Genomic DNA, 24,376 nt, shown 5'->3' on the forward strand with positions numbered 1-24,376 from the left:
TGCACCCATGCAGAGCAGAGCTGCCCCCAAAACAGTTATGATTAGTGTAGCCTGTCTGAGCTCACTAGCTGCATAGGCATTTTGCAAGATACAGGCTCAATCTGTCTTATGAAAAAAATTTTCAATATATTTACGGTGACTAATAAAAGAAAGGTTTCACATCACATAAGGCAAAAATCTGTGAGCACCATATTCTTAATGTCAAGTTCAATGTGACACATCACTGCAACTATGGATATTAATCACATTTTTACTGCCCATTCTGTAAGCGCACACAGGTTCAAAACGCTGAAAGTGCACTTGCCCACAAGTTTCACAATGTCTGCTTCTACAGAGCCAATATGATCAATGAAGAATGTGATGCCCCTAGTGAAACATTGTGCCGACAAGATGTAGCCTCATCACAGTGGATTTTACTGCCATTGAGCCAGGTATATATGCTTACAAATGGGACAAAAAAATATGACTGATGCAATTCCAACAAGGAAAATTCATAATACACAAGCATGGCATTTGCTGATCTTGCAGCATTTAAAAAAGCAGTAGAAAATTCCGTGCATCATTTGTGTTAACTAACGGCATGGTTTATTGTCATAATAGTTAAGCCTTCAGCAAGGCAGTCCTTGGTATGCACACTTGGTCAGGTTTTGTGGGACCCGCTGTGGCTGACGAATCAGCCTAGTCATTAATGGTAGGGTGAGAGCCAGCAAGATACTCCTGCAAATGTTCCAGAACCACTGTGAAACAGCCTGCAGAACCAATAAGCAGATAGGAAAGGTCTAGAGAACTGGCTAGTATGCTATGTGTGGAGTGTGCTTTCATTCAAAGCATAGGTGCGAGTCCACACTGTTGATGAGTGAGCTAAGCTAAGTGAAGGTGAGACCAGCTTCACGGTATGTCAAGTAGATCTTCTCAATGGAGTTCACATAGGCAGCTGTGCGAAGGTCCAACCCAAGGTTGTACTTCATGGCAGTGCGCATGATTTGCTGCATTAAAACAAGGAAGACACATGAGCATTCAATGCATGTAAGTGAAGGCACACATTTCAAAAGAATATAGATAAGATTTACTAAACTAAATGTGCCTTTGGGCAGCTCTACAGTTATCAAAGCTTTATAAGTGCTGCACACAACAGGTATATTTAAAAATGGAAATTTAGCACAGGGTATTCTAAAATAATTTTCAACAGTGACAACAGCTGCACAATATTATAGAATCTATTCAGCAACTTTTGCAATAACAAAAGAACTGCAGAAAGAAAGACTTAGTGGTCTGCAAAATGTAAGGTAAGGCATTCAAACTTCTACTTACTCTGGCTGACCTCTCCATAGTGTAATCCAGACCAGAATGTACTATGTCCTTTTCTGATGCACCCTGTACAGTATAAGCACAGAATATTTAAAAAAAAAACCTTAACATTCATGCTATAGCCTAATGTCAATATGACCACTTTTTTTTTTCTTTTTTTTTTTAGAAATTACAGTGCTTAAAACCAGCATCATAAACCTTAAACATTGCTGAAGCAGTGTTAAGCCACTAGACCTTTTGGCGCAAGCAAAAATCTGATTTGGCCATGGCGGCCGCATTTTCGATGGGGGCGAAATGCGAGAACACCCGTGTACTTAGATTTAGGTGCACGTTAAAGAACCCCAGGTGGTCGAAATTTCCGGAGTCCTCCACTACGGCGTGCCTCATAATCAGAAAGTGGTTTTGGCACGTAAAACCCCATAATTAAAAAAAAAAGATCTGATTTGGCGCAACGTCAAGCACTTTTGGTGCAGTGTTCAACCAGATACGTTCACAGTTCCATACCAGATATGGTCACGATTTTAACTGAAATTGCCAATAAATAAAGCAGAGGCGGCTTTATGCACATCAATCAGGCATTCAGACTGAAAATTACCGAAGTAGTTTCATTATTTTTAATAGAATGGCCTTCCATGTGCATACTCTGCGCTATAATACTGCTTCTACGATTTAGACTTCTATCAGGTGTTGCTTGTTTGGCATGCTTCAAACGAGCAACAACAAAAACATCAACAAGACCATGCCCTAGTATGTGCGTGACTAAACCAAAGTTACAGTGAAGACGTCAACAGGTTTCTTCTAATATGCAGAATCTCTCCAGCATATATCTATAGCTGTGCCGTCAAACATGTGAAAGCTAATTAAATTACAACCTTAGAATCTGCTCTTCTGATCATACAGAGTTGCAAAGAAGGTCCAGACTTGTAAGCAAATTATAATATGGCAGCAGTTGAGTAGAAGTATTACAACATATTTTTAAAGTGGCACCGCCAACAACTATGCTAAATAATGTGCGACATAATATTATCCAAGGCCTCTTTTTGATTCGACATCCTCCTTGAGTGGGTTCCATGCCATGCAGGTATGAGGTATACTGATCTGTAGCATACAGGGTACAAACAAAAACACAGCATGGCAGCAGTACATTCGAACATTCGCCAGAGAAATGCAACAAAAGCATGAAAACAGCGGGGGAGAGCTAATGGAGAACCGACAGCATTGGCTATAATCATGGCTAGGGCCACATGGTTGTCTTCCATGATGATGATGACGGCCAACAGCGAGCTTTAGGTTTCGGTTTTACTACCCAGGCTGCATCAACAGAAGGAAGCTTTCATTCTTATACTTCATTTGGCACATGCATGGTGCAATTTCCAGCTAAAATTCCATTTTGGAGCAGAAGGGCACAAAGGACCACTCTTCGCACAATTTGGTGCAATTGGAATAGCTGTTGCACCACTGCTTATGGTAACCTGCAACACATATTGAAGGTGACAAACCTGCTGTGTCACCAGACCAGTGGTTCCTAGCAATCGGTCTGCGATGGACCCCTCACTGTCTAATGATCACGGAACTTAAGATGTGATGCAGGGAGGGCGGGCACAGATGGATGGTGAAAAAAAACTATGCTTTACGCTTTCAGCACAGTTTTATCTGTGCCACATTACAAAAGAAAGAAGAAAAAAATGTCGCACTATAAATGCCAAGGTAAGGGTATATAATAGGCTTACGGAGATTCTCTTCTGGAACGATTCACTTGGCATGATTGGAATACGGCCACCAGCCTTGCCAAACCTCCTTTCCAAGGATTCTTGAACACTCTCTGCGATACATGAGAACAAATAATTCTCCATTAACATCATCTTATGACAATGTCTAAACTGTTGCATTCCAGGCAACAAATGGGAACTAGAACAATTAAAATAGGCTTATCAATGCATAATTATCACTGTAAAATTATACCATAATCACTGCTCTCTTGCTACAATAACAACCAAAGCTTGCACGTACCATTTTTCTTGTTTCTAATGAAATGAACTGGACTGTTTCAACTGAGCTATATATAAACTTCTGAGAAAACTTGAATGTCACAGTTAATAACTTGTCACTCATAATGTGACTTCACCTTTATACACAAGTGCATGAAATAAGTAAGTCAATGTCATAGCCCATACATTATGACTATCATAAGTTGTGGTCAAACTGCTGTACTCCGTTACTTTTACTGTGTCAGCTGTTAAAAGCTTATATATGCTTCGCTACATGTCCTGATTCACCTGTACGTGTCCTCCACCCTTTAGGTCTCCTGCATCTCAGGTGTGTGCAGGATATTTTACAGGAACAGTAAGGTTAACAATAATCATCATAAAATGCGCAAACAGTAACTAGGGCACAATACACTTCCGTGTATGCTAGGGCACAATACACTTCCGTGTGCTTGCACCACAGATAGCTTGCAAATAAGAGGAGACAAACAAGACAAGCTGTATAAATTAAAGACAGTTCTCACCCAAGAGGTGGTAATTAGACTCCCTTTCATACTTGAAGAGAAGCCTGCCATAGCTGACATGATTCAAGTTTTTCAGCCACTCGAAGTAGCTGACTGTCACACCTCCGGCATTGATGTATAAATCGGGAATGACCAGAACATTGCGCTCCATGAGAATCTTGTCTGCAGCAGGAGTCGTGGGTCCATTAGCTGCTTCGGCAATAATCTGAAAGAGGATGGTAAAATCATTTCACACATATCAAAACCAAGGATTTTCAAAGGGTACACCAGCTGGTATGTTAATGTTCAAGGACAAAACAGAATATTATCTTTTGAGTTCCCAAAGGATGTAAACTTCAGTCCTCAAGACAGAAAGTTGCAAACAGACTACTAAGGCTTGCCTTAGTACAGTAGTAGAGTTTCTTTTTCATTTGCTGGCTAAACACTTTTTTCTTTTTTTTCGTTTTGTCAAGTACTTCACAAAGGCATCATTATACTGTAAGGACTGTCTGCTGGTTGGTTAGGGCAGCTACTTTTGGGGCATTCTCGAAAGCTAATCATTGAAGCCATCCATACCCGCTTCTTCCCGGCATCTTCCCGCACCTCATCCCCAGCTTGCCTGTGGTGCTTAGCTCGATCTTTGGGAATTGTCGCCCAAGTAGCAACATGGCGGACACAGCTAGCGTGTAGGAGCTAATTTCCTGCTCAAACAGTGCTTTTCTTTGTGGGCACGAGGCACCGCACAAGCACGTCACTAAGACGCGCTTTAATTAGCCACCCAAGTGGCAGCCCCCGGGGTGCCACTTGTTTTCTTTTCCGCTGAGCACTTCATCGCTGCAGCAGATGTGCACAGGCCCGCTATGAGTTGGTTACATGGAACCTCTACTCACGCAACTTCTCGTTCTCATGTTACGTGGCCTGTAAGCGCAGTGACTGTCGCACTGTGTTATATCTTAGATTACCATATTTGCACGATTTTAACATGCACTTTCTTTAATAAGAGGTGCATTAAAATTTGCATGTGCGTTACAATTGTAACTAATTTTACTGAAAATAAAAAATGAAACCGATTGTTACAAAAGAAAAGAAACAAAGAACTCTGTGCAACTACCCACACTGCCATTGAATGGGTCAGCTGAAGAAAGAGACGCTCAGAGGCATCGCAAGGTGGGTCCATGGTGTGTGGAATGCCCTTCCGTAGACAGTGGTTGCGCGAGCCTTCAAGTGTAGCAGTTCAAATGCATTAAATGGAACTGAAGATGACTTTATGTGGTCAGTAGACAGTGAAAAGGAGGTGTCATCGGACTACGATAGCGACTAGCCGCTAAGATTCAGCTGTGTGCGTGCCAGTGCACTTTTGTATGTTCCATGAAATTGTTTGTACACACTATGCGTCAACTAAGGTTTCATTACTTGATGTGCACGGTTGAATTGGCACCAAGTTATTTTTTAGGATATTTAGGCGGTAATATAACTGCACGGTACAAACGGTGGAGCGGTAGAATCGTGCAAATACACTAACAAATCCATGTTTATTGACATTCTGCCCTTGGAGCCTTCTCTGCACCATGTCGGAGAGTCAACGAACTCTGGCATAGCGCCTTTGTGTGTTGTGGAGTGGAGTGAAGGAGCTTCATGCGCTTTCCCGACTGTCACTCGTAGACATCTCCACATTCAGAATATGTAAGAAGTTTTTAAACAATACCCAAATCAGTGAGCTTACCGATTCATAAGTGCGTGAACAATGGCAACAATGATAACCGAGAGGAACAACCCACTGAAAAAAACTGAACTCTCAACAAATTTCAGCAGCAAGAAAAGCAAGTTTTTTTTAACTACGAGATTAAAATGTTAAAAAATGTCTAAATTGTGACAGGGTTCTGCAAAACCTACAATATGCAGACATGTTAACTGTTTTTTCGATGATTTTTTTTTAATTGTACATTCAATTACATCCCAGCTACCAGCACCATTTTAGGAGGGGTGGTAGCTTCCAGGATGATGATCATGATGATGGCAGCTTCCTGCTAAAATGATGTTTTGGAGCAGGATGGCACAAAGGATTGCGCTTGGCGCAATTTAGTACAATTGACACAGCTATTCCATTACTGCAGCACTGAGTAAGGCCACCCTTCACCCACAATGTTACTACACATAGCCAGCATAGTAATTGACAGAAGAAAAATTCTGTGACGATTCGTTGGTAAACACTAGAAATGTCGCACCTAGGTCACAGATCCACGATTTAAACCGCATTCACCACATTGCAAGGCATTGTTCAGGAGCTCACTCAACACATGTCCTGTCTCTTTCAGGAGCAAAGTGCAACTGGCGGTGGTCCAGAGAAGACCACCACACTCAGTTTCCTTTCTTCTCGTTCATTACATAGTGAGGGTCTCGAATCTGGCAGCTTTGATGCCTTCAGGTAGCATGTGTAGGTTTATTGACTAGTTGCCTTCACCCAAAAAGTTCATGTACTACATGATGCCTGCGGTAGAAAGGATGTACTACATCCATCTACCATGGCCGTAAGTGGCGGCGCTGGCTAACACTCCCAAGGTTACCGTATATACTAGAATCTAGGCCGGCCCCGACCTTAAGCAGACCCCCAAATGTCCAAAGCCAGAAAAAAATTAAAGAGACTTACCTCGAATGTAGGCTGAACAAAAAAGTGAGGACAGCGGTCACAAAATGAAAGCAGCATTTATTTAATATGCACATGCCGAGCTCACTCTGCGGTATCATCGCTGCTAGCCTCGTTGCTATAGCCCAGACCACGCACACTTGCGGACGCGTGCAAGTGTTAGCGCACCTATGCATGTGCAGACGATGCAGCACGGCTCGCATGCATCGAAACGTGGCACAATCTCGGTGAACAGCTTCTCTCTGTTATCGCACGCTTATTTTCCTCATTGCTGTCATCTCCTCGTTGCCGCACATGCAAAAAGCATCCCCCGTTACCCCTCCAATGATGGACGTTTTTCTCATTGATGCCAAAGTCCCACCCGGCTTGAAATTTTGACGATGCCTCTGCGGCTAGCACAACTTTTCGTTTGAAAGAGGCACTACAGTGGCATCGCCTGTTTGGTGCCATTACGATAACGCCACGCTATGGACCACACCGCACGCCTATACGACACAGGTCAACCATTGCCGCCTTTACTAGAGGCCTGCAGAATGGCTCGTGCTCCCAGCGGAACGGGCCTGCCCTCAGTTGTGAACAAACGTCGCGAAGTGGCATTCGTGACCAACATTCAAAGTGTCAAGAGCATCATTGGTTTTCAGGTACAATGAGTGGAAAGAAAACTGGGCTGGGCGTAACTTACTTGTGGGCTGGAAATAATTGCACAGAGAAGAATCAAGAGTTAGTGGAATGATGCCGAAATTATCCTATTAGGCGACATGAATGCCCACATACAGGATCTAGATGGCTATACTGACAACAACAGGAAGTCAATGCAAGATCTTTGTGAGCAACATAACCTCGTTATCATGAATACAGGGCCTAAGTGTAAAGGGCAGACCACGTGGGAAGTGGGAAACAGCCAATCAACCACAGATTACTGTCTGATGACGGAAGGAATTCATGATAAGTTGAGAGAAATGGTCATTGATGAGGAAAAGTATAGCAGCATAGGGAATGACCATAAACACATCATTTTGAACATAGGATATGTAGTTGGGAAAGAGAGCAAGGAGTGCTAAATGGCCATCCCAAATTTGAAAGCTGGACAAATAAATATAGCCACGAGAGACGAGGAAGAACTTGGCAGGTGGCCAAGTAACAAGTGGGAATATAATGAGCTTCTAAGTGAAATAACGACAGAAATACGGAAAGAGAAACAACATGTTTGTTGGAAAGGAAAAAAGAAACCAAAAAGCTGGTGGAACAGGGAGATAGGAGAAGCGATCACCGAACGACAGAAAGCATCCAGAGAGCACAGGCAGGCAAAGAAGGCGCAGTTGCCGCAGGATGAAGTAACCAGTAAATGGGAAATATATCGGGAGGAACAATCTATGGTTCAAATATTGGTGCAAGCAAAGATAAAAGGTGAAAGTGAATGTTGGTTGTCAGAAATACGCGAGAAAAAGAAAGCCGCACCTAGAATATTTTGGGACCACATAAATTTATTAGGCAGGAAGTCAACAACAATACAATAACATATCCTAGACGAAGATGGAAAGAAACTGGAAGGGGAAGCGGCATTAAATTACATCCAAAAGATAACGGCAGTATCTTTCCAAGGCAATGACAAGGTTGTAATTGAAGAAAAAAAGAGGATGAAAGAGAACCAGATGGAAAAGGAGCTGGTGCTGACGAATTTCAACTGGAAGAAAAGCCCAAGAGAAAATTCTTGAGTGCAGAGCCAAAGGGCTAGACAAGGTTCCCATTAGGCTGATTAATGAACTAGGACCAAAAGTAAGGAAGCTCTGGTGAAAGCAGTGGAAAAAGCTTTAAAAGATAGACGAATACCAGACAGTTGGCAACACAGTACAATGATTTTAACTTAAAAAGGTACGGGGAGAAAGAATTCACTCGTATAGACTGTTCACCATTACATCGATAATATACAGGTTAGCAATGCAGGCCATCAAATTGAAGCTGCAAGCGTGGGCAGAGAATAATGGCATTTCGGGAGAACTTCAGAATGGCTACAGGATAGGTAAGCATTTGGATGACAACTTATTTGTTCTTACTCAGTGTGTTGAAATACCAAGAGTAGAAAGCAGACTGCTATATATGGCCTTTTTAGACATTACAGGAGCATATGACAATGTAGACCGCAACATTTTGTGGGATATTCTGGAAGGGAAAGGCTTAGGTGACGATTGTATACAGCTTTTGAGAGAGATTTACCTAAAAGATACCGTTTGCATTCAATGGGAAGGGATGAGGAGCGAGGAGAAAGTTCATATCAACAAGGGACTGAGGCAGGGGTGCCCTTTATCCCCACTGCTGTTTATGATGTACATGGCGAGGATGGAAAGGGTACTAGAGGGAAGTAATATTGGGTTTAATCTCTCATACAAACGGGCAGGTACAGTAGTAAAGCAGCAGCTTCCAGGTTTCTTTTATGCAGACGACATTGTGTTGCTAGCTAACAAGCAAAGTGATATGCAACATCTGGCTAATATCTGTGGATAGGAAGGCGAAAATTTAGGTCTGAAATTTAGCGTTAAAAAATCAGCCATTATGGTATTCAATGAAAACAGTGAACAGACAGTGTCAATTCAGGGCCCGGAAATACCTCGGGTAAAAGAATATGAATACCTTAGTATATGGATAAACGAATGCAACAGATATATGGAAACACAGGAAAAAACAATAACAGTAAAGGGGAAGAGAAATGCGGCCATAACGAAACACAGAGCGCTATGGAGATACAATAGGTACTAGGTGCTCCGGGCTATGTGGAAAGGTGTAATGCTTCCAGGACTTACTGTTGGAAATGCGGTTGTCTGCTTGAAATAAGGGGTACAATCAGGACTCGATAGCAACCAAAGGTCAGTGGGACGCCTTGCATTGGGCACTCATGGGAAGACTACAAATGAAGCTGTGCAGGATGATAAGGGCTGGACAAGTTTTGAAGTGAGGGAAGCTCACAGTTAAATTTATTATGAAAAACGCCTGTGGAATATGGAAGCAAGTAAATGGGCTGGGAGAGTTCTCGGGTATTTGTACAGGAAGAATGTTGATTCACAGTGGAGGAAATGAACTAGCAAGCTTACCAGCAAGTATGCGGCCTGTAGGGTGAGCAACACAGCAACAAAGAACATCAAGCGGAAAGTCAGAGAGGCTGAAATAATCTCATGGGAGGCAGCAACAGAAAAGAAACCTGCCATGAGTAACTACTTAGGAGGAAAAAAACAAAATCGGGAAAGAAACAATTTATGATAACTCAAAGGGAAGCTCATTACTTTTCGACGTGAGATCAGGATGCTTTAGAACACGTACCTATGAAGAGAGATATAAGGAAGAAAAAGCATGTGCTTGCTGCAGTAAAGCTAGGGAAACGATAGAGCATGCTTTATTAGAATGTGAAGACATCTGCCCAGCAGTCGATTTAGGCACCACTGGCCTCCTTGAAGCCCTTGGGTTCAGTGAGAGCAGGGGGAAAGTAAACATGTCCGCAATAGAGATTAGGAAGAGGCGATCGGAAGATTCGTGGAAGAAAAATAGGGAAACAACAAAAATCGGAGACATGAAAAAAAGCAAAGTTCACAATAGAGGGTCAGATAATTTGGTTCACCGTTTTTTTGTAGTTTTTTTTTAACCTAGGTAGGTCATTAGGCAGTATAATAGCAAGATCTTGGTGGCACAACCCACCGCCCTGTTCCAAAGGGGACGCTTACAACATCCATCCATCATGAAGGGCGGTGGGCGGTGGTGACGACTGGTGACCCAGCGCACTGTGTTCCATGGTCAGCACAATCCTTTGGGTGTGCATTTTAAAGGTTGGTTGTCTGGCACTAGAATAGCTGTCACCTGTAATGCCTGCAAACATCCACTGAGCTATGATGAAGGTTAATCGCCTTTGACATCGGCGCGCACGCCCGAGGAAGATTTTGGAAGCCATGCAAGGTAGTGCCCAGTGGTTCTGCCAGCGACATTTGGCACTCGTGACAGACACTAGTGGAGAGGAGAGAAGGGAAAAGGTTTGGCAGCTGGTTTTCCACTCATGTGGCAGGCATCTAGTAAAGGAGACAATGGGTCGACATAGCGACATCGCTCATGTACTTCAAAGTTGGCTACTGGCGCGGCTAATAGTGGTTGCGATACTGACTGTTCTAGATGACGCTAGCTATGCACTGTATTTATCATTTTCAATTACAAACTGGCATGTTTTTTAAAATCCTCGAATCTAAGCCGACCCTAGAGTTGGGTATATGATTATATGAAAAAAAACTATCGGCCTAGATTCAAATAAAGACGGTAGTTCTAATATACAGACATAAATACAACAGAAAGTGGATGAGAAAATGGCACCGCAATAGCTCAAATTGATAAGAGAATCGCACGCGTATTGCGAAGACATGGGTTCGTACCTCACCTGTGGTCAGTTGTTTTTACGTCCACTTTTATTTAGTTTTGAAATTCAAGCAAGAACTATGAATAGTTTCCCCTATGCTCTCCGTGTCATTGTTTGTTGGCTTCTTACGATTTGACTAATAAAAATCGTGCTCCTCGGTTTCATTTTTTCTTGTTCATATATTTAAAATACACATATACGCTCTTTTAATTCTCTGATCCCCTCTCTACCCCTACCATGCAACCAGCTATTGACACTTCACAGATAGACATGCATACTTTCTTTTTCAACTGAACACTCCTAATGCTAATGCCTTAAAAAATTTGTTTGTGGGACTGAAATTTTACATGTATGTTTGAGGTTTCATTCAATTCTTAAATTGCAAGAAATACAAGTCATTACCTTGCACTTAAACTTGTTGGCATTGTTCTTCGTGATTATCTTCTCAAGCGCCGCTGGCACAAATATGTCACAATCTTCATAAATCAGGTTCTCACCCTTGTAAGGCTCAGCACCGGGAAAGCCATTGATTGTGCCATTGTTCTGGAACAAGATCAAGGTGTTACACTCATGCTGTTATATGTGTAGGAAATAAGGTTTGCCTCTAGGCATAAGGTGGTCAGGCAGTCAAGCAACCTTAAAGTGACACTAAAGGTAAATACTAAGTCAATGTGTAGCGTTTGCATTCCATTCCAGAAACCTCACAACGCTTGTTTCGTGCCAAAAAAAAAGAAAGAAAAAACAATCATAGTTTATGAGAAAAGTGCACCTGAAGGATCCAAATACCTTTTTTGAAATTCAAACCTCCTGCCACCCAACCGGGGGGAGTGGTGACGTTGCATATGCAATCACCACCATTTGCTGCTGCAGCTGCTTTTTGGTCAAGTAGCGTAGACCATTCGGGCATCCCGCGACATCACATGGAAGTTGAATTCTCTGCTACTTGCAGTTTGTGCAAGTTTTTTGAGCCAGCAAAACGAGCGCAGCACTATGTGATGACGAAACTACTGAAATGCGAAAGTGCAGGCGGCGCGGAGTCGAGTGAAAACGAAACCTTCGACCGCCCCATCGTGGTCAAAGGTAATTTCAATGAGTTCTTTTTTCTAAAAATGAAATAGAACTGGAGAAGTAGCATATTATTTCGTCTTACAATACAATGATGTTTTCAATGAGTGGTTGAGTACTAGTGACAGAATTTAACTGAGGAGTGCTTTCGTCATTGGGCAAGTACTTGAATGTCCCAGGGGAGTCTCTAATCATGTCCTGCATTTAGCTCAATTTCTCTGTTATTAAGGCTCTGTTCGCAATAATATTCATGCCTTAGAGATTCTCGAGCACTAATCTATCACTTTAGCTTGACTTAATATTTGCCTTTAGTGTCCCTTTAAGGAACTACACAAGTCTCACACTTCTATATTCTTCTTACCAGAACATTTCACTGCGACACCCATGTCAACATTGTTTATAGAAGTACAACATACAACTCTTCATCTAAATGCCTACAAATAGGACTGACATTTTAGGAGCACACATACAGGTGCAAGGAAAGCATAGCAGCATGAATTAGCACAGCACAAAGACAGAAAATAGATGCAATCTTTATACCTGAACAAACTGAGCCAGTAACAAGTGCTTTTAGACACATACAATTTTTTTCCAGTTCAATCTGGCAAACAAAAAACAGCTTCGCTGACTGTGACTAAGGATACTCAGCATGGTGAACTACCGTGAACAAAAATCTAGAATTGATCAGGGAAAAAATTGTCCCCCCCCCCCCCCCCAAAGACTTCTACTGTCATTTTTTATTTCATGCTATACAAGAATATTTTTGCTTCATAACAATATAAATGGTTGATCAAAGCAGTTCTTTTGACATTTGATTAGCTCACTGTGGTACTGCTTCAACACCACAGTGGGAAGCAGTCTAAGCACACTGTAAACAATATATTTGCTTGGCATGAAAGTTATGCATGTTAGCCAGCAGTACCTTCTTTCAGTCATAGGCAAAGCCAACATTTTTGTTTCAGCTGTACATCTCACTATGTATTATTGCACACAGCATATGACGTATATGCTGCGATGTTTTACATGTTGCTGTTAAGCCATTAACCACATACTGAACCACATAAACTGCAAGAAACCGAATTTCTTGGATTAAAAACACTCAATTATGATTAAAGAAGCATCTTGCACATACACATATCTTTATTATGCTGCAATTGGAATTTTAAAGATTTAGAAATTGTACAATCGCCCACACCAACAAAATGATACAAACTTTCCTTCCTAGAAGTGAAAGTACTGTTAACACTTAAAATGTGCGAGATGCATGTCTTATGGCACTTCTGTTACTTTCCGAATACCAAATTTGTAAATCTTGCATTGAACAAGCTAACAATTCGTATATGCATATGTGGTGCAGCTAAGATGAGTTCATTTTAGCACAGCAAAAATGTTGTGACAAATGAAAGGGTTTTTGTAATAGTCACATTAAACATGATTTCTTCCTAAAAAGCCACATTCCAGAGATCTTAGTCACCAACTGGCAGAGTTAAGCACAAGGTGCATGCAAATGTCCAAACCAGCATGTTGATCATTCCTAGGAATGTCCATGTTGAGCCACTTCAGAAGTGCAGACAAGACAGCACTTCAGACTGGTACACACTGCTGCCAGATTTTTACCAGCACTAACATGCTGTCAATAACAACTGAATTAAAACAAGCAGGCCACAGCTGTTCTGTTACTGCTACTTGTAATGTCATGGCATCAGTAAAGGTTGTTCAAATGTACACCCCAAATGGGATGGTGATGTCGCAGAATATATGTCACAAGGTAGAAAATTAGCTTAAAGAGTCCCTGCAACACCTTTTATGAAAAAGTGCAAATTGTGCCTGGTATTTAAAGAGCACTTCCTCAATCTTTTCCGACAGACAGTTTCTGAATGCACATTATATGAACAGTCATTAGAAATAATATGCTGCCATGCCTTTGCACCCTTACTCCCTTTGCATTTAACGGAACTGCACTCAGGGCTGTTCTGCCATGCCCACACAGAATGATGCCCCCATGCGTTTCCCATTACCACAGTGAGCTTAGGCATCAGCAGGTCACACTGTGGCCTTCTTACACCCCTCCTCCCAATTCCCCATCTCTCAATGGTCATAACAGCGCAGAGCTATTTATCACTAAATGGTGCCACTGCCTCATCAGTAATGAGATTTCTTCACTTTAGCTTCTGCTAGAGGCACTACTTAATTGCAACAGCTAAGATTTGCAGCTGATGGCCACTAATTAAATGTGCATACAAGTATGCAGGAAATAAATGTTCAAAAGGCAAAGGAAAATGCAGACAGCCTCTTAAACAAAACTGTAACGTAAGCTAACTGCTGCAACTACAGGAATAATATTAGGCTCAGATGTTTACAACAAGATTTTCTAACTAAGCAGGTGTGTTTACTGTCTTCAGAAAGTGTTGCTGGGCCCCATTAAGGTGTAAGTAACTCACAGCCACTATGAAACAATTTCACAATGGCCTCAACAACCAGCTGCATAACATTAACCTATTTTATTTAGTGACTGAGAAGTGGCTTCAATTCTTAGCAACTTCAAATGGTACTTGACCATGAGTTACCCTCAAGAACTGCACTGGATTCTTATTTGCACAACTAGGGGCCCCCTTCACAACTCTGAGTTATAGGGCCCCACCTTTATACTGTACCCAATGTATGCATCTTTATGTGATCAATAAAAGAACTTGAACTGGAACTTGAATCCCATCATACCTTTCCGAACACTAATGAAAGCTGCTCTAACATTACTCTGCATTCCAAATGGCTGCTCCAATGTTCCAATAGTGCCCCATCATACAAGATATGTGCAAAGGCTGGTTCCTCACCGACATGAAAACACTGAACTAAGATCGTAATGTACATATGTAAAAAGCGGTGAGGAACTTAAAAATGTAAAATACGAGTTAAGTATGCTTTAGTGTAGCAGTTTTTATCATGTGTCTCTTATTAGGTGGTGTCCCACTAGAGACGAGCACTCTTTCACACAACAATTTAGAGGAGGGTCTAAGGCTATGACTGCCAGTGTCGGATGTCACCTGCACACAGGCTTCTACCATGGTTGGCAGCTGGTTTTGCCACCCACCTCTCGGGCTTCAAGTTTGCTGTACTTGGGGACAACTTCCTGTGCCTGCGCAGTGGAATCTACGAGTATGAGGGGCCGGCTTCCACAAGCGCGTTGTTATGGGCAAGCATAGATGCCAGCAGAAAGCCGCCACACACACTTGCGAGCCAGAAACACAGACAATCACGGTACTAGACCTCCAGAACAATGTAGCAATATGGCTGCGGGTTTTATTCTGGACACATGCTAAAATCCGCCATGTTGTTCAAATCTCAAAGTCGTGTAATCTGATTAGCAGAGAGCAGCCTGAGAGCCTGCTCTCAACCAATCAGATGAGGCAACCTTGAGTTTTTCAACAATATGGCGGATTTCAACAAGTATTCAGAATAGCTCCCCCGTAATCGCAGATATGACCTTCAGCGTAGAGATACCAATCATGCTGCTCGTGCTTACCGCACTTAGTGGAAGAGCTCTTCTTCTGTCGTCATCGTTGTGGGCATCTATTCCAACGTGGCCATGGCTTTCTTCTTTTACTTGATTTCACTTATGTTTTTAAGAAGCTGCATTTTTCTATATGTGCAATATTTGCCCTAGTACAGTGCCTACATGTCTGGCTCATTTACGCTTTCAAAACGTTAAGTTTTTCACAATGGCGCGGTGCAACCGAATGTCCCACATGCAGGCGAGGCCGGTACGAGGCTACGAAGCCAAGGTAAGCCTCGTGCATTCTAACGCTAGTGGGACGTCAATGCGCAAATAAAAGCCTCGTGGAATTTAGAGTCGTGCTATCTGCTGGAGATGGCTGAAGTGACTGAAAAAGTGACTGGTGATGCCAAAGAACATATGCAGCCGGAGGCACCCGATGTGAATGCTGTTGAGCAGCTGACATTACCCATGTCGAAGAGACCGAAATAGAGTGCACATGACGGTGGCAGTTCAACCTCAGCCTTGAAGCAACGTGCAGTGCGCCAAATACTGGCTAAGACACCAAGCAAGCATCAGTCTTCAACACATTTTGGATTCGTAACCATCCTTCGTTTTTCTACGACAACATCAAAGGTTGGATGTTTTGCAAGCTGTGCATAAAATACAACAAGAGGCCTTTCGAAGAGCCTGTGTAGAATGAAGAGCCATGCAAGAGGATACGGTTCGAAAGGGTCATACCTTATGCTCCCATCGCACATGGTATACTGTGAGAGACTTTTCAGCTAAGAAACTTATCCAAGGCAAATTTGAGAAATGGACTGCCTCATTCGTATTGCATGTCAAGGGCCTGATATCAGTCAACAGCTACGCATATGATACGGTAGTGGAAAAGTGGGCCAAGTTGAATAATCAGAGGCTTGAAGTGTAGTATGTGCAAAGTGCAGAAATACAAGCCTCTTCCACTGTTGCGTTGTGTGATTGCACTCTTATGTCGGTTATGTTGTCATTATTCCGTGTGTGCTAGTGCCTCCAGCCCCACAGTCCTCAAATGTCCACCTCTAAAAATTTTCTGGGAAGAACCCTGCCTGCACATATATGCTGCCAGTGTACTGTAGCTACTGCATACACACCAAGCCAAGCTGCTAGTGAGATGATAAAACATTCTATTATCATTCACAAACATAATTTTAAAAACATGAACCATGGAAGGTTTTGCTGGTAAAAACCACATTTCTTCAAAAATATCAACTCAAAAAGTCAAAAGAAAAGAAATACCCAACTTGTGGCATCTAAATTTAAGAAAGTACAAAAGTTGAAACGTAGAACCAAAAACATAAACTACAAATATCAGTTCAGAGGTACTAACAGTACTGAAAGATAATCCTTACAATTTTCCACTCTTCAATCTCCTTTGGATCAATTCCATTAGGGTTGAAGATTGCGCCATCCACTTCCTGGATGCCAATGCATCGAGCACCAGCTCTTGTTAAGTAGCGTGTGCAATGAAGTCCGACATTTCCAAGGCCCTATAAGAGAGTTGCACCTTGTGAACACAAGCACAAAACACACATGTAAAAAGTACATTCAAGGCACCTGCTTGCCGACTGCCATATAAACTGGAATATATAAGTATAAGGAATTTTTTTTTAAAAAGCAGGCTGAAGTCACCGCTCGTTTTATAAAGCAGCCCTTAACAACCTGCAGCGTGCATGTTGGCGAACGCATAGTCAAACCTGCGTCGACATCCAAATGTGATTGCTGGCGTTTATTGTTTTTTGTCACTGGGTCTTCTATGCGCTCTTCCGATCAACCTCGTGTGTGTGTGTGTGTATGTGTGGGAGTTTTTTTTTTTTTGTCTGGTCAGCGATGAGTAGCGGCACGCAGAGAGTTTTCAGCTGCGTTCAAGATAACAGCTGCAGATATTGCCGAAATATATGGCAACATGGCCGCTCAGCGCCAGTTTGGCATTTCTGAAAAAAAGTGCGTGATATTAGCGGGCACAAAAAGAGGAAAACTGTAAGCATGCAGCCTACATGAAATGTCATTTCATGGGCGTCGTGCAGTGCATCCACAGATTAAGGATGCACTTGTGGACTTTGTACGCGGCACTCGCTACTGGTGGCAGTGCCATTGTAAAAATTAATGCTTCTCGGCAATCTTTTTTCTAGCTTTATTTCACTTCAAGAAGTGGGCCTATCGTCCCACTCAACCTACATTCCTGTTCATACGGTATTTTGATACACCACATTAACGTCACAGAGGTGTGTAAGAAATTCTTACCTGGACAATGAATGTCTTTCCACCCCAGCCAGGGGTTGTTCCAATCATGCTCATGAAGCTTGCTTCATTGATGAAGTTGTCGATGCCGTGGAAGACTCCCTAAAGAGGTAAAACACAGAAAACAAGAAAACAGTTGCACATGCTAGACATGAAATATCCAAACCTGAGACTTGCCAACCAGACAATGAAGAGAACTTACTCGCCCAGTGGCAGATACCCTGCCATGAATGCCGCCTTGGTTGATGGGTTTGCCAGTGATACAGGCATGAGAGTTCAAATCACTATGTCCTGACAAAGGAAAAAATAAGACTCAAATAAGCTGGCTCAAAAAGAGATCAGTCATAAAAATAAGACTCATTTAAACAATTCAACAATTCAAAATAACACAAAAAAATAAATAAATATTTCATCTTTAATAAATGGCATCATATTTTAAAATATATACCAAGCAACCACAACAGCAATGCTAGCAAATAAGGTAGCAATGCTTTGAAAAACAGCACTTAACCAAAATGGTGCAGTATAGTTGTAACAATAACTATAGCTACTATTAATCTAAACTCCAAAAACCTGTGCTACTAAAATTACTACAAAAGCCAGCTTCCCCACTGTGTGCATATGCTTGCAGTGAAGCCAGCCGACGAAGTTTCGTGAGCAGGCTTTCCCACACACATACCACTTGCCCTAACCAAGATAGCCTCGTTCCCGCTCAAAGCAAATAGCTGCTAGGTTTCTACATCCCAAAGATGCACTGTGGGCTATGCAGGAAGTGGAGAGCTCTAGATTATTTCTGGCCTCCTGAAATACTTTACGAGCACTTAAATAGGCACGCAAGTGCATTCACATTCTTGCCCATCAAAATGCCACTGCTCCAGCTCGTATTCAGGCCCACAACTCAGAAGAGAAATAATGAGACTGACGCTACTATTCAAGCGATGCCAGTTCCTACCGATGGTTTGAGAATAGGTGTCGGCAATCCAGCTCATTTCTCTTTCACCAGTCCCCATGTCAGGTGCTGGCACATCAACTCCAGGACCTAAGGGTAGAATTATATATGTATGGTCAATAAAACAGTATTCGTGAGAAAATAAATTCACACAGAAACTCCTGTCGGAGTTGTCTAAGTATGCATAAGCATTGTGCCACTTGATCTTCATGCAGTCCAGTGTTGTTATCAATGTTTTGAAACTTGATCCAACCAGTATAAACACCAGCATTGCGGTGACACGAACTGCTGCAGACGGCAGCACAAGGTGGACTGACGGCACAAGCAAACTACTGCAGGTGGCAGGCAGCACCAGGTGCGCTGATGACGTTCCAATCATTATAAGCCATTATTGCTCTTTAGGGCCTTGTCCATCCGCATCAAACTATTATAAGCTGTACTCTGGCGGCGGCTGCGTATGCGCCGCCGCGCAAAAAGTATCCTGAAAGCAATCTGTGATGGGGAGAGAGTGCACGGAGTGCTGATAGCTTCATGTGTGCTGTGTTCTCGCTGCTTAGTTAACGTTAAAGCAAGAGGCAGCACGAAGGCAAATTCACTCGCTGCTGCGGGCCCCATCTTGAAAGCGATCGTCTTGCATGATGGATAGACAGACAATTAGACGGGTTTCCTCATTGGGTAGGCACAGAAATGCTTGCGAAATATTAAAAAAAAAAAAAACTGCCATTTTTTATGTAATGGTCTACAAGTAATTAGGCTAGTGAGTAACATTGGTCCTAGAGTCAATTAGTAACAGACATAATTCACACAAAAGAATAAAAACCTCAGAACAAAATTCTCTCAGAACAAAATGATCGAAAGGAAGAAGCTCCACATTTTAGAAGGAGTCTTATCAACCATGTGTGCTAAACACACAATACAGGGTGACCGAAAAATACTGTAATGCAAACAACCAGAACTCTTCAACGAACAAACAAAATGGGACACGCTTTATTTGATTCAAAAAGCCATTCAAATGTCCACCTTGTGCTTTGATGATACAGGCTTGAAGACGCTTCCGGAAATTCTTCAATATAGCCATGACATCTTCTGGAGCGATTTCGACCCAGGCTTTCTGCAGAGAATGTATAAGACATTTGATGAATTTGTGCTTGAAAGAGCACGCTTTTTACTCCAGGATTCCCCAAACAGCGAAGTCCATTAGACTGAGATGGGGGGGGGGGGGGGGGGTTTGACAGCCAAATGTCTTTCCCCAGGAAGCCAGGAAGGTTTGCGTCAACCCACTCGAGAGTCGTCGCTTCGTGGGCAGGGGCCCAGTCCTGCTGCAGCCACCAGTCAATGTTTTCTGCATTCTTTTGATCCCAGGGAATGACAGCACCCTCCAGGATCAGCTTGTGGTAGGTTTCGGCATCGATTTTGATCCCTTTCGGCAGAAAAACGAGTTCGGTCTTGCCAAGGCCCGAAATTCCAGCCCAAACCATGATACTCTTGGGAAAATAGGTTTTCTCCACTCTGACAGTTTGCAAAGAACCCTTCAGAAACAATTCTCAGTTATTCTGGGAATTCCAAGCAGGCTCGACGGTGAAAAATCTTCTCATCGGTAAACAGAATCGGGCTCAGGGCTCCACCACGGCTCAGCTGCTTCATCCTGCAGCACTTTTCCAGCCTGAATGCCTTCATTTGGTCCATGAGCAACTGTTCTTTCGCTGGTTGGCACATCGTGAGCTTGAGATCGTCTTTGACAAGGAGCTGCATGGTCGAGTTGCTAACTCCGTGCTCTCAGGAGAGTTTTCTTATGCTTCTCAGTGGATTTCTCGCACTTTTCTTGCCGACTCCCAATTTCGGCTCCCTGGTGCTTGCCGTTCAAGGCATCCCCCCTCGCTGCCGGTCCTTGATGCCCCCTCTCTCCTGAAACCATTTGACGAAGCGATGAACTCGAACACGCTGCAATTTGAGCATCTTCACTATCTGTGGAATCATCATCCCCTGCTTGAGGTGGGCAACGACTATGTGGTGCAACTCTTCAGAGACCATCTTCCCTAAAAGAACAGGACACCAACAACAATAAAAATAGTAGTGCTATATAAAAAAAACACAAAGAACTTAAGTTGAATAATGTCAGTCCTGAAAAATTCAAACAATATAATATAAAACCAAATTCAAAGTGTGTTACAGTATTTTTCAGTCACCCTGTACAAGTTTCTTAATGGAGTAGGAAATAAAATGTTAATGAACAGGGCAAAGCAAATGCAAGCACCATGACAGCCTTTTTTTCTTTTTTTAATACAGCACACAATAAATAGGCAACATGCTCCAAACATATCTAACAAGAGACAGCTAATGTAACCTTCACATATATGTTGTAACCTTCACATACAACTTGTTCAATGCACCTACTTCCCAATCCAAAGTACATCATGAAACAGGTTTACCGACCTAGAATTTCATGACAAAGTATGAAACCCACCTAAAAAGCCCTTTTTTGCCAGTTGCAAAGCGAAATTTCGAGTGATTTTCTCAAGCTCAAACTCGCTGAACTCCCTCGGGTTGATCTTCAGGCCTGCTTTGCCACCACCAAAGGGAACATCCACCACGGCACACTTGAAAGTCATCAGGGCAGACAGAGCCTTGACTTCATCTAGGCTCACATCTAAGCTGTACCGAATACCTGCAAAGAGGTGAAACACACGTAACAAATTTGTTAATGTTCAGTCGGCAGAAATCAAAAGCAGGAGTGTTCAAGCAAGAGACACAAAGGTACAGTGAAAACTACTAGACAGGTAAATAAAACACTTTTTTAAAATAGTTATCTAGAGGCAGTCATTACTTACTATGAAGCAGTGTCAGTTGGTTAAGGGTGAAAAAGAAAAAAATATGTATGCAGAGCAGCATTCACAATTTTAAAGGCGGCATCAGGATATTACTGCACTTGACCATCTACAAACTGAAATCATGCAGCCATATTTCATCAAAGTAAACTAACACAAGCCTACTTTTGGTATTTCGACTATTGTAATGTGCGGCATATATGCAGGTTTACACATCGCTACAAATATTCAGTTTCAATTTCAATTGCTGCGTAGAAAACAAAGCAAAATTTGACGGAGACTTTTGGTATACACAGCTGATAGCGGGCTATGACATACAGCAATGTATGCTGCTGTTTTTTTTTTTTTTTTTTTGCAACAGCTACCTAACCTATATAACAATCACCTTGTTAAGGGCCATGACATTGGGATTGGCGTTTTAGGCCGTACGTAAAGCTTTTCTGCTATATTACTGACTCGAGCTAATTAGAGTTAAGCCTCTACTAATAAATATTACGGCAGAAAACCGCGGCGCACTATCTATCCCCGGTCCCACAAGCAAGGTAGAGCACTTTAAAAACGGATAGAAAAGAAGAAAACAAAATTGGAGAAACGAACTTCTGTAGGTCGTTCTCCCAATTAAAACACGTGTGTGGCACATGGTCTGTCAGGAAAGAGTGGGCCTTGATGACCTAGAGCTACCGAAGCTCAGGGTCATTTGGTGATAAAGAACGTAGTTGACCTCCACATGATAACGAAAATTGAAAGGGAAATTGCTTGAAGAGTAAAAGTCTCAACGGCAATGGCTTCCTTTTTTATTTAGCTGGCGAAGTGGCTATCTATCATGATGCTGTCCCGTTGATCGAAAGCAACGAAGAATAACGAGACGGCGCAGAAGAGCACGCGTCGAGAGGGAAACTTTCTTAGCACCTGGATGGGTCGCAAAAGCTGTGCTCTTTGGCTTCGCAAACGTGCGCGGCATTTTTTCTTTTTTTTTTTCCGAGTGGCTCACATAGCGCTCGCCAAATCCAGCTTTAAACAGGTGGCCGAACAGAGGTCTCGTCCGGAAACCCGTTGGAGCTGGACCAAACGAGTCACGCGCGCTCCACGGCCGCCTGCGCATGCGGCGTATGCGCATACCGCGACGGTCCGTGCATACAACGATCACGCCCTTCGGGAAAGCAGCCTCCTTGCACCTACCTCCTTTGCAGGGCGTCCGGTGATGACTGTGCTGTGCCCGCCACCCGTTGATCATCACGTATTCCCCATTGTCCCTCTTCAAAGGGAAGGATACCTCAAGCACCGCATGGCAAGGTCCGAGAAGGGCGAGATAGCCGCGAACCTTCTTGCGCTTCTCCTCCAGACTAAGCTTCCCTTTAAACTCCTCCACTAATTTGTCCTCAACAACTTGCCAGCCTCGATGGTAGAAGTACTCGACCATGTGGAAAAACGAAGGATCCTCCGAGTCCTCCACGTATTGAAGATGTTCGGGCATCTTGTGGTCCGAATAACTCCGCCTCTGGTATTGTGAAACCATGGGCGCGATCGCTGACTTCACGGTCTTCCGACATATTCCTGCTTGGCCGTACACGTTCGCAAGTTGCCTCAAGGTGACTGCTCCGCACTTCAGCATCTTGAAAATGTGTGCCTCCGGTCACTGCAAACTGAAATCTCTCACACTAAAAAAAAAAAAAGTAGCTAAGACGGTCTAAGTCCTCCACCCATACAGACCTAACATTCACTTTTTGGGCAGGGCTTGGCAACTGGATACGATTAGTGCCAATCCAAATATATACCTCATTAAATATACAAGGGCACGGCAGCGCCAAAACGGCCAAGTGCTTAAACAGACACTCAGGACTGCATTATTTTTTACGGCTGTGTTTAAGAACTTAAATTACAAATTTTTCCTAATCAAAACAATTTTCAACTGCCCAAATTATACAGTGTGCGAAATAATACTATTTATTTTCTGTCAACGAAGCGCGCGCGATCTAAAATATGTACAGGGTCCTAAATATTTGGCTGCGCGTGTTCAACAAAAGATTTTGCGTTCACCGCTGCACTGTTCTTGCTCAAATTTTGCAGAACGATCGCATTTTGACGTTTAGTTCATTTCGTGTAAAGATTGGCGCAGTTAGTTGCCTGGTTTCTAAGAAAAAAAAGTGGAAATTTGCCTGCGCTTATGGGGAAGCAAGCTGCAGCCGCGACAGCGCAAGCATAAACTTGTTTTGCCACCTGTCGTCATCTGCAGAAAGGAGCGTTTCAGGGAGGGCAGTCGCCTGTTCCGGGACCGGACAACACGCGGCAGCCCTCCCTTAAACGCTGCTTTCTGCAGATGACGGCAGGTGGCGACAAAAGTCTCTGCCAGGGCTACATTCTAAAAACAGTTGCACCCTTTGGGGTGTATATTTGCCACACAACGATAATCATCATCTGTCTTGTCCGCATTTTTTTTCGTTAACGCGGCGAGCCCGGTGCTTTCCAGTAACGAACGGCGTGCGCGTTATCAGCTTGACATAGCATTCCCGACAGGAAAGTAACGAGCGCAGCGTTTTCAAGAAAGGAAATGCGGACAAGACAGATGATGATTATCGTTGCGTGGCAAATATACATTCCTAAGGGTGTAAACTTTTCTTAGAGTGTACGCACTCTTAATCAAAATTACATCCTTTTGCCGCACAGCAGTAATCGTCATCTGTCTTGTCCGCATGTTTCTCTAACGCGGCGAGCCCGGTACTTCCCAGCAACGAACGGCATGCGCGTTCAGCATGACACAGCATTCCCGACAGGAAAGTAGCGGGCGCGGCGTTTTCAAGAAAGCAAACGCAAGCGAGGCAGATGACGAGTATTGTTGTGTGGCAGAGATACACCCCAAGGGGTGTATCTTTGTCTACACTCTAAAAACAGTTTGCACCCTTTGGAGTGTATATTTGTCCCACAACAATAATCGTCATCTGC

At 42.9% G+C, this 24,376-nt stretch overlaps 1 protein-coding gene across 1 annotated transcript; it reads right to left on the reverse strand.

The window, feature by feature from the left end:
• Window positions 1-230: 230 nt before the first annotated feature.
• Gdh (glutamate dehydrogenase, mitochondrial) lies at window positions 231-23,190 on the reverse strand. Its single transcript, XM_050195835.3, has 11 exons — window positions 22,616-23,190; window positions 21,076-21,276; window positions 18,615-18,701; window positions 17,865-17,953; window positions 17,666-17,764; window positions 16,774-16,911; window positions 11,230-11,370; window positions 3,818-4,022; window positions 3,039-3,130; window positions 1,312-1,374; window positions 231-986 (listed from the first exon to the last, which is right to left on the reverse strand). Exons 1-11 carry the CDS (start codon window positions 23,046-23,048, stop codon window positions 867-869), a joined length of 1,668 nt encoding a protein of 555 aa, XP_050051792.1. The 5' UTR covers window positions 23,049-23,190; the 3' UTR covers window positions 231-866.
• Window positions 23,191-24,376: the final 1,186 nt, after the last annotated feature.

This window comes from Dermacentor andersoni, chromosome 1 (genome assembly GCF_023375885.2).
Source record: "Dermacentor andersoni chromosome 1, qqDerAnde1_hic_scaffold, whole genome shotgun sequence".
Taxonomy (NCBI): Eukaryota; Metazoa; Arthropoda; class Arachnida; order Ixodida; family Ixodidae; genus Dermacentor; species Dermacentor andersoni.

Bases quoted from the DNA above. Each gene is read 5' to 3' on its own strand.
- Gdh (XM_050195835.3), bottom strand. From the start codon at position 23,048: ATGCTGAAGTGCGGAGCAGTCACCTTGAGGCAACTTGCGAACGTGTAC. The intron at 21,277-22,615 runs GTAGGTGCAAGG...ACCTCTTTGCAG, and splicing joins CCGGACGCCCTGCAAAGGAG to GTATTCGGTACAGCTTAGAT. The intron at 17,765-17,864 runs GTAAGTTCTCTT...TTACCTCTTTAG, and splicing joins GGGTATCTGCCACTGGGCGA to GGAGTCTTCCACGGCATCGA.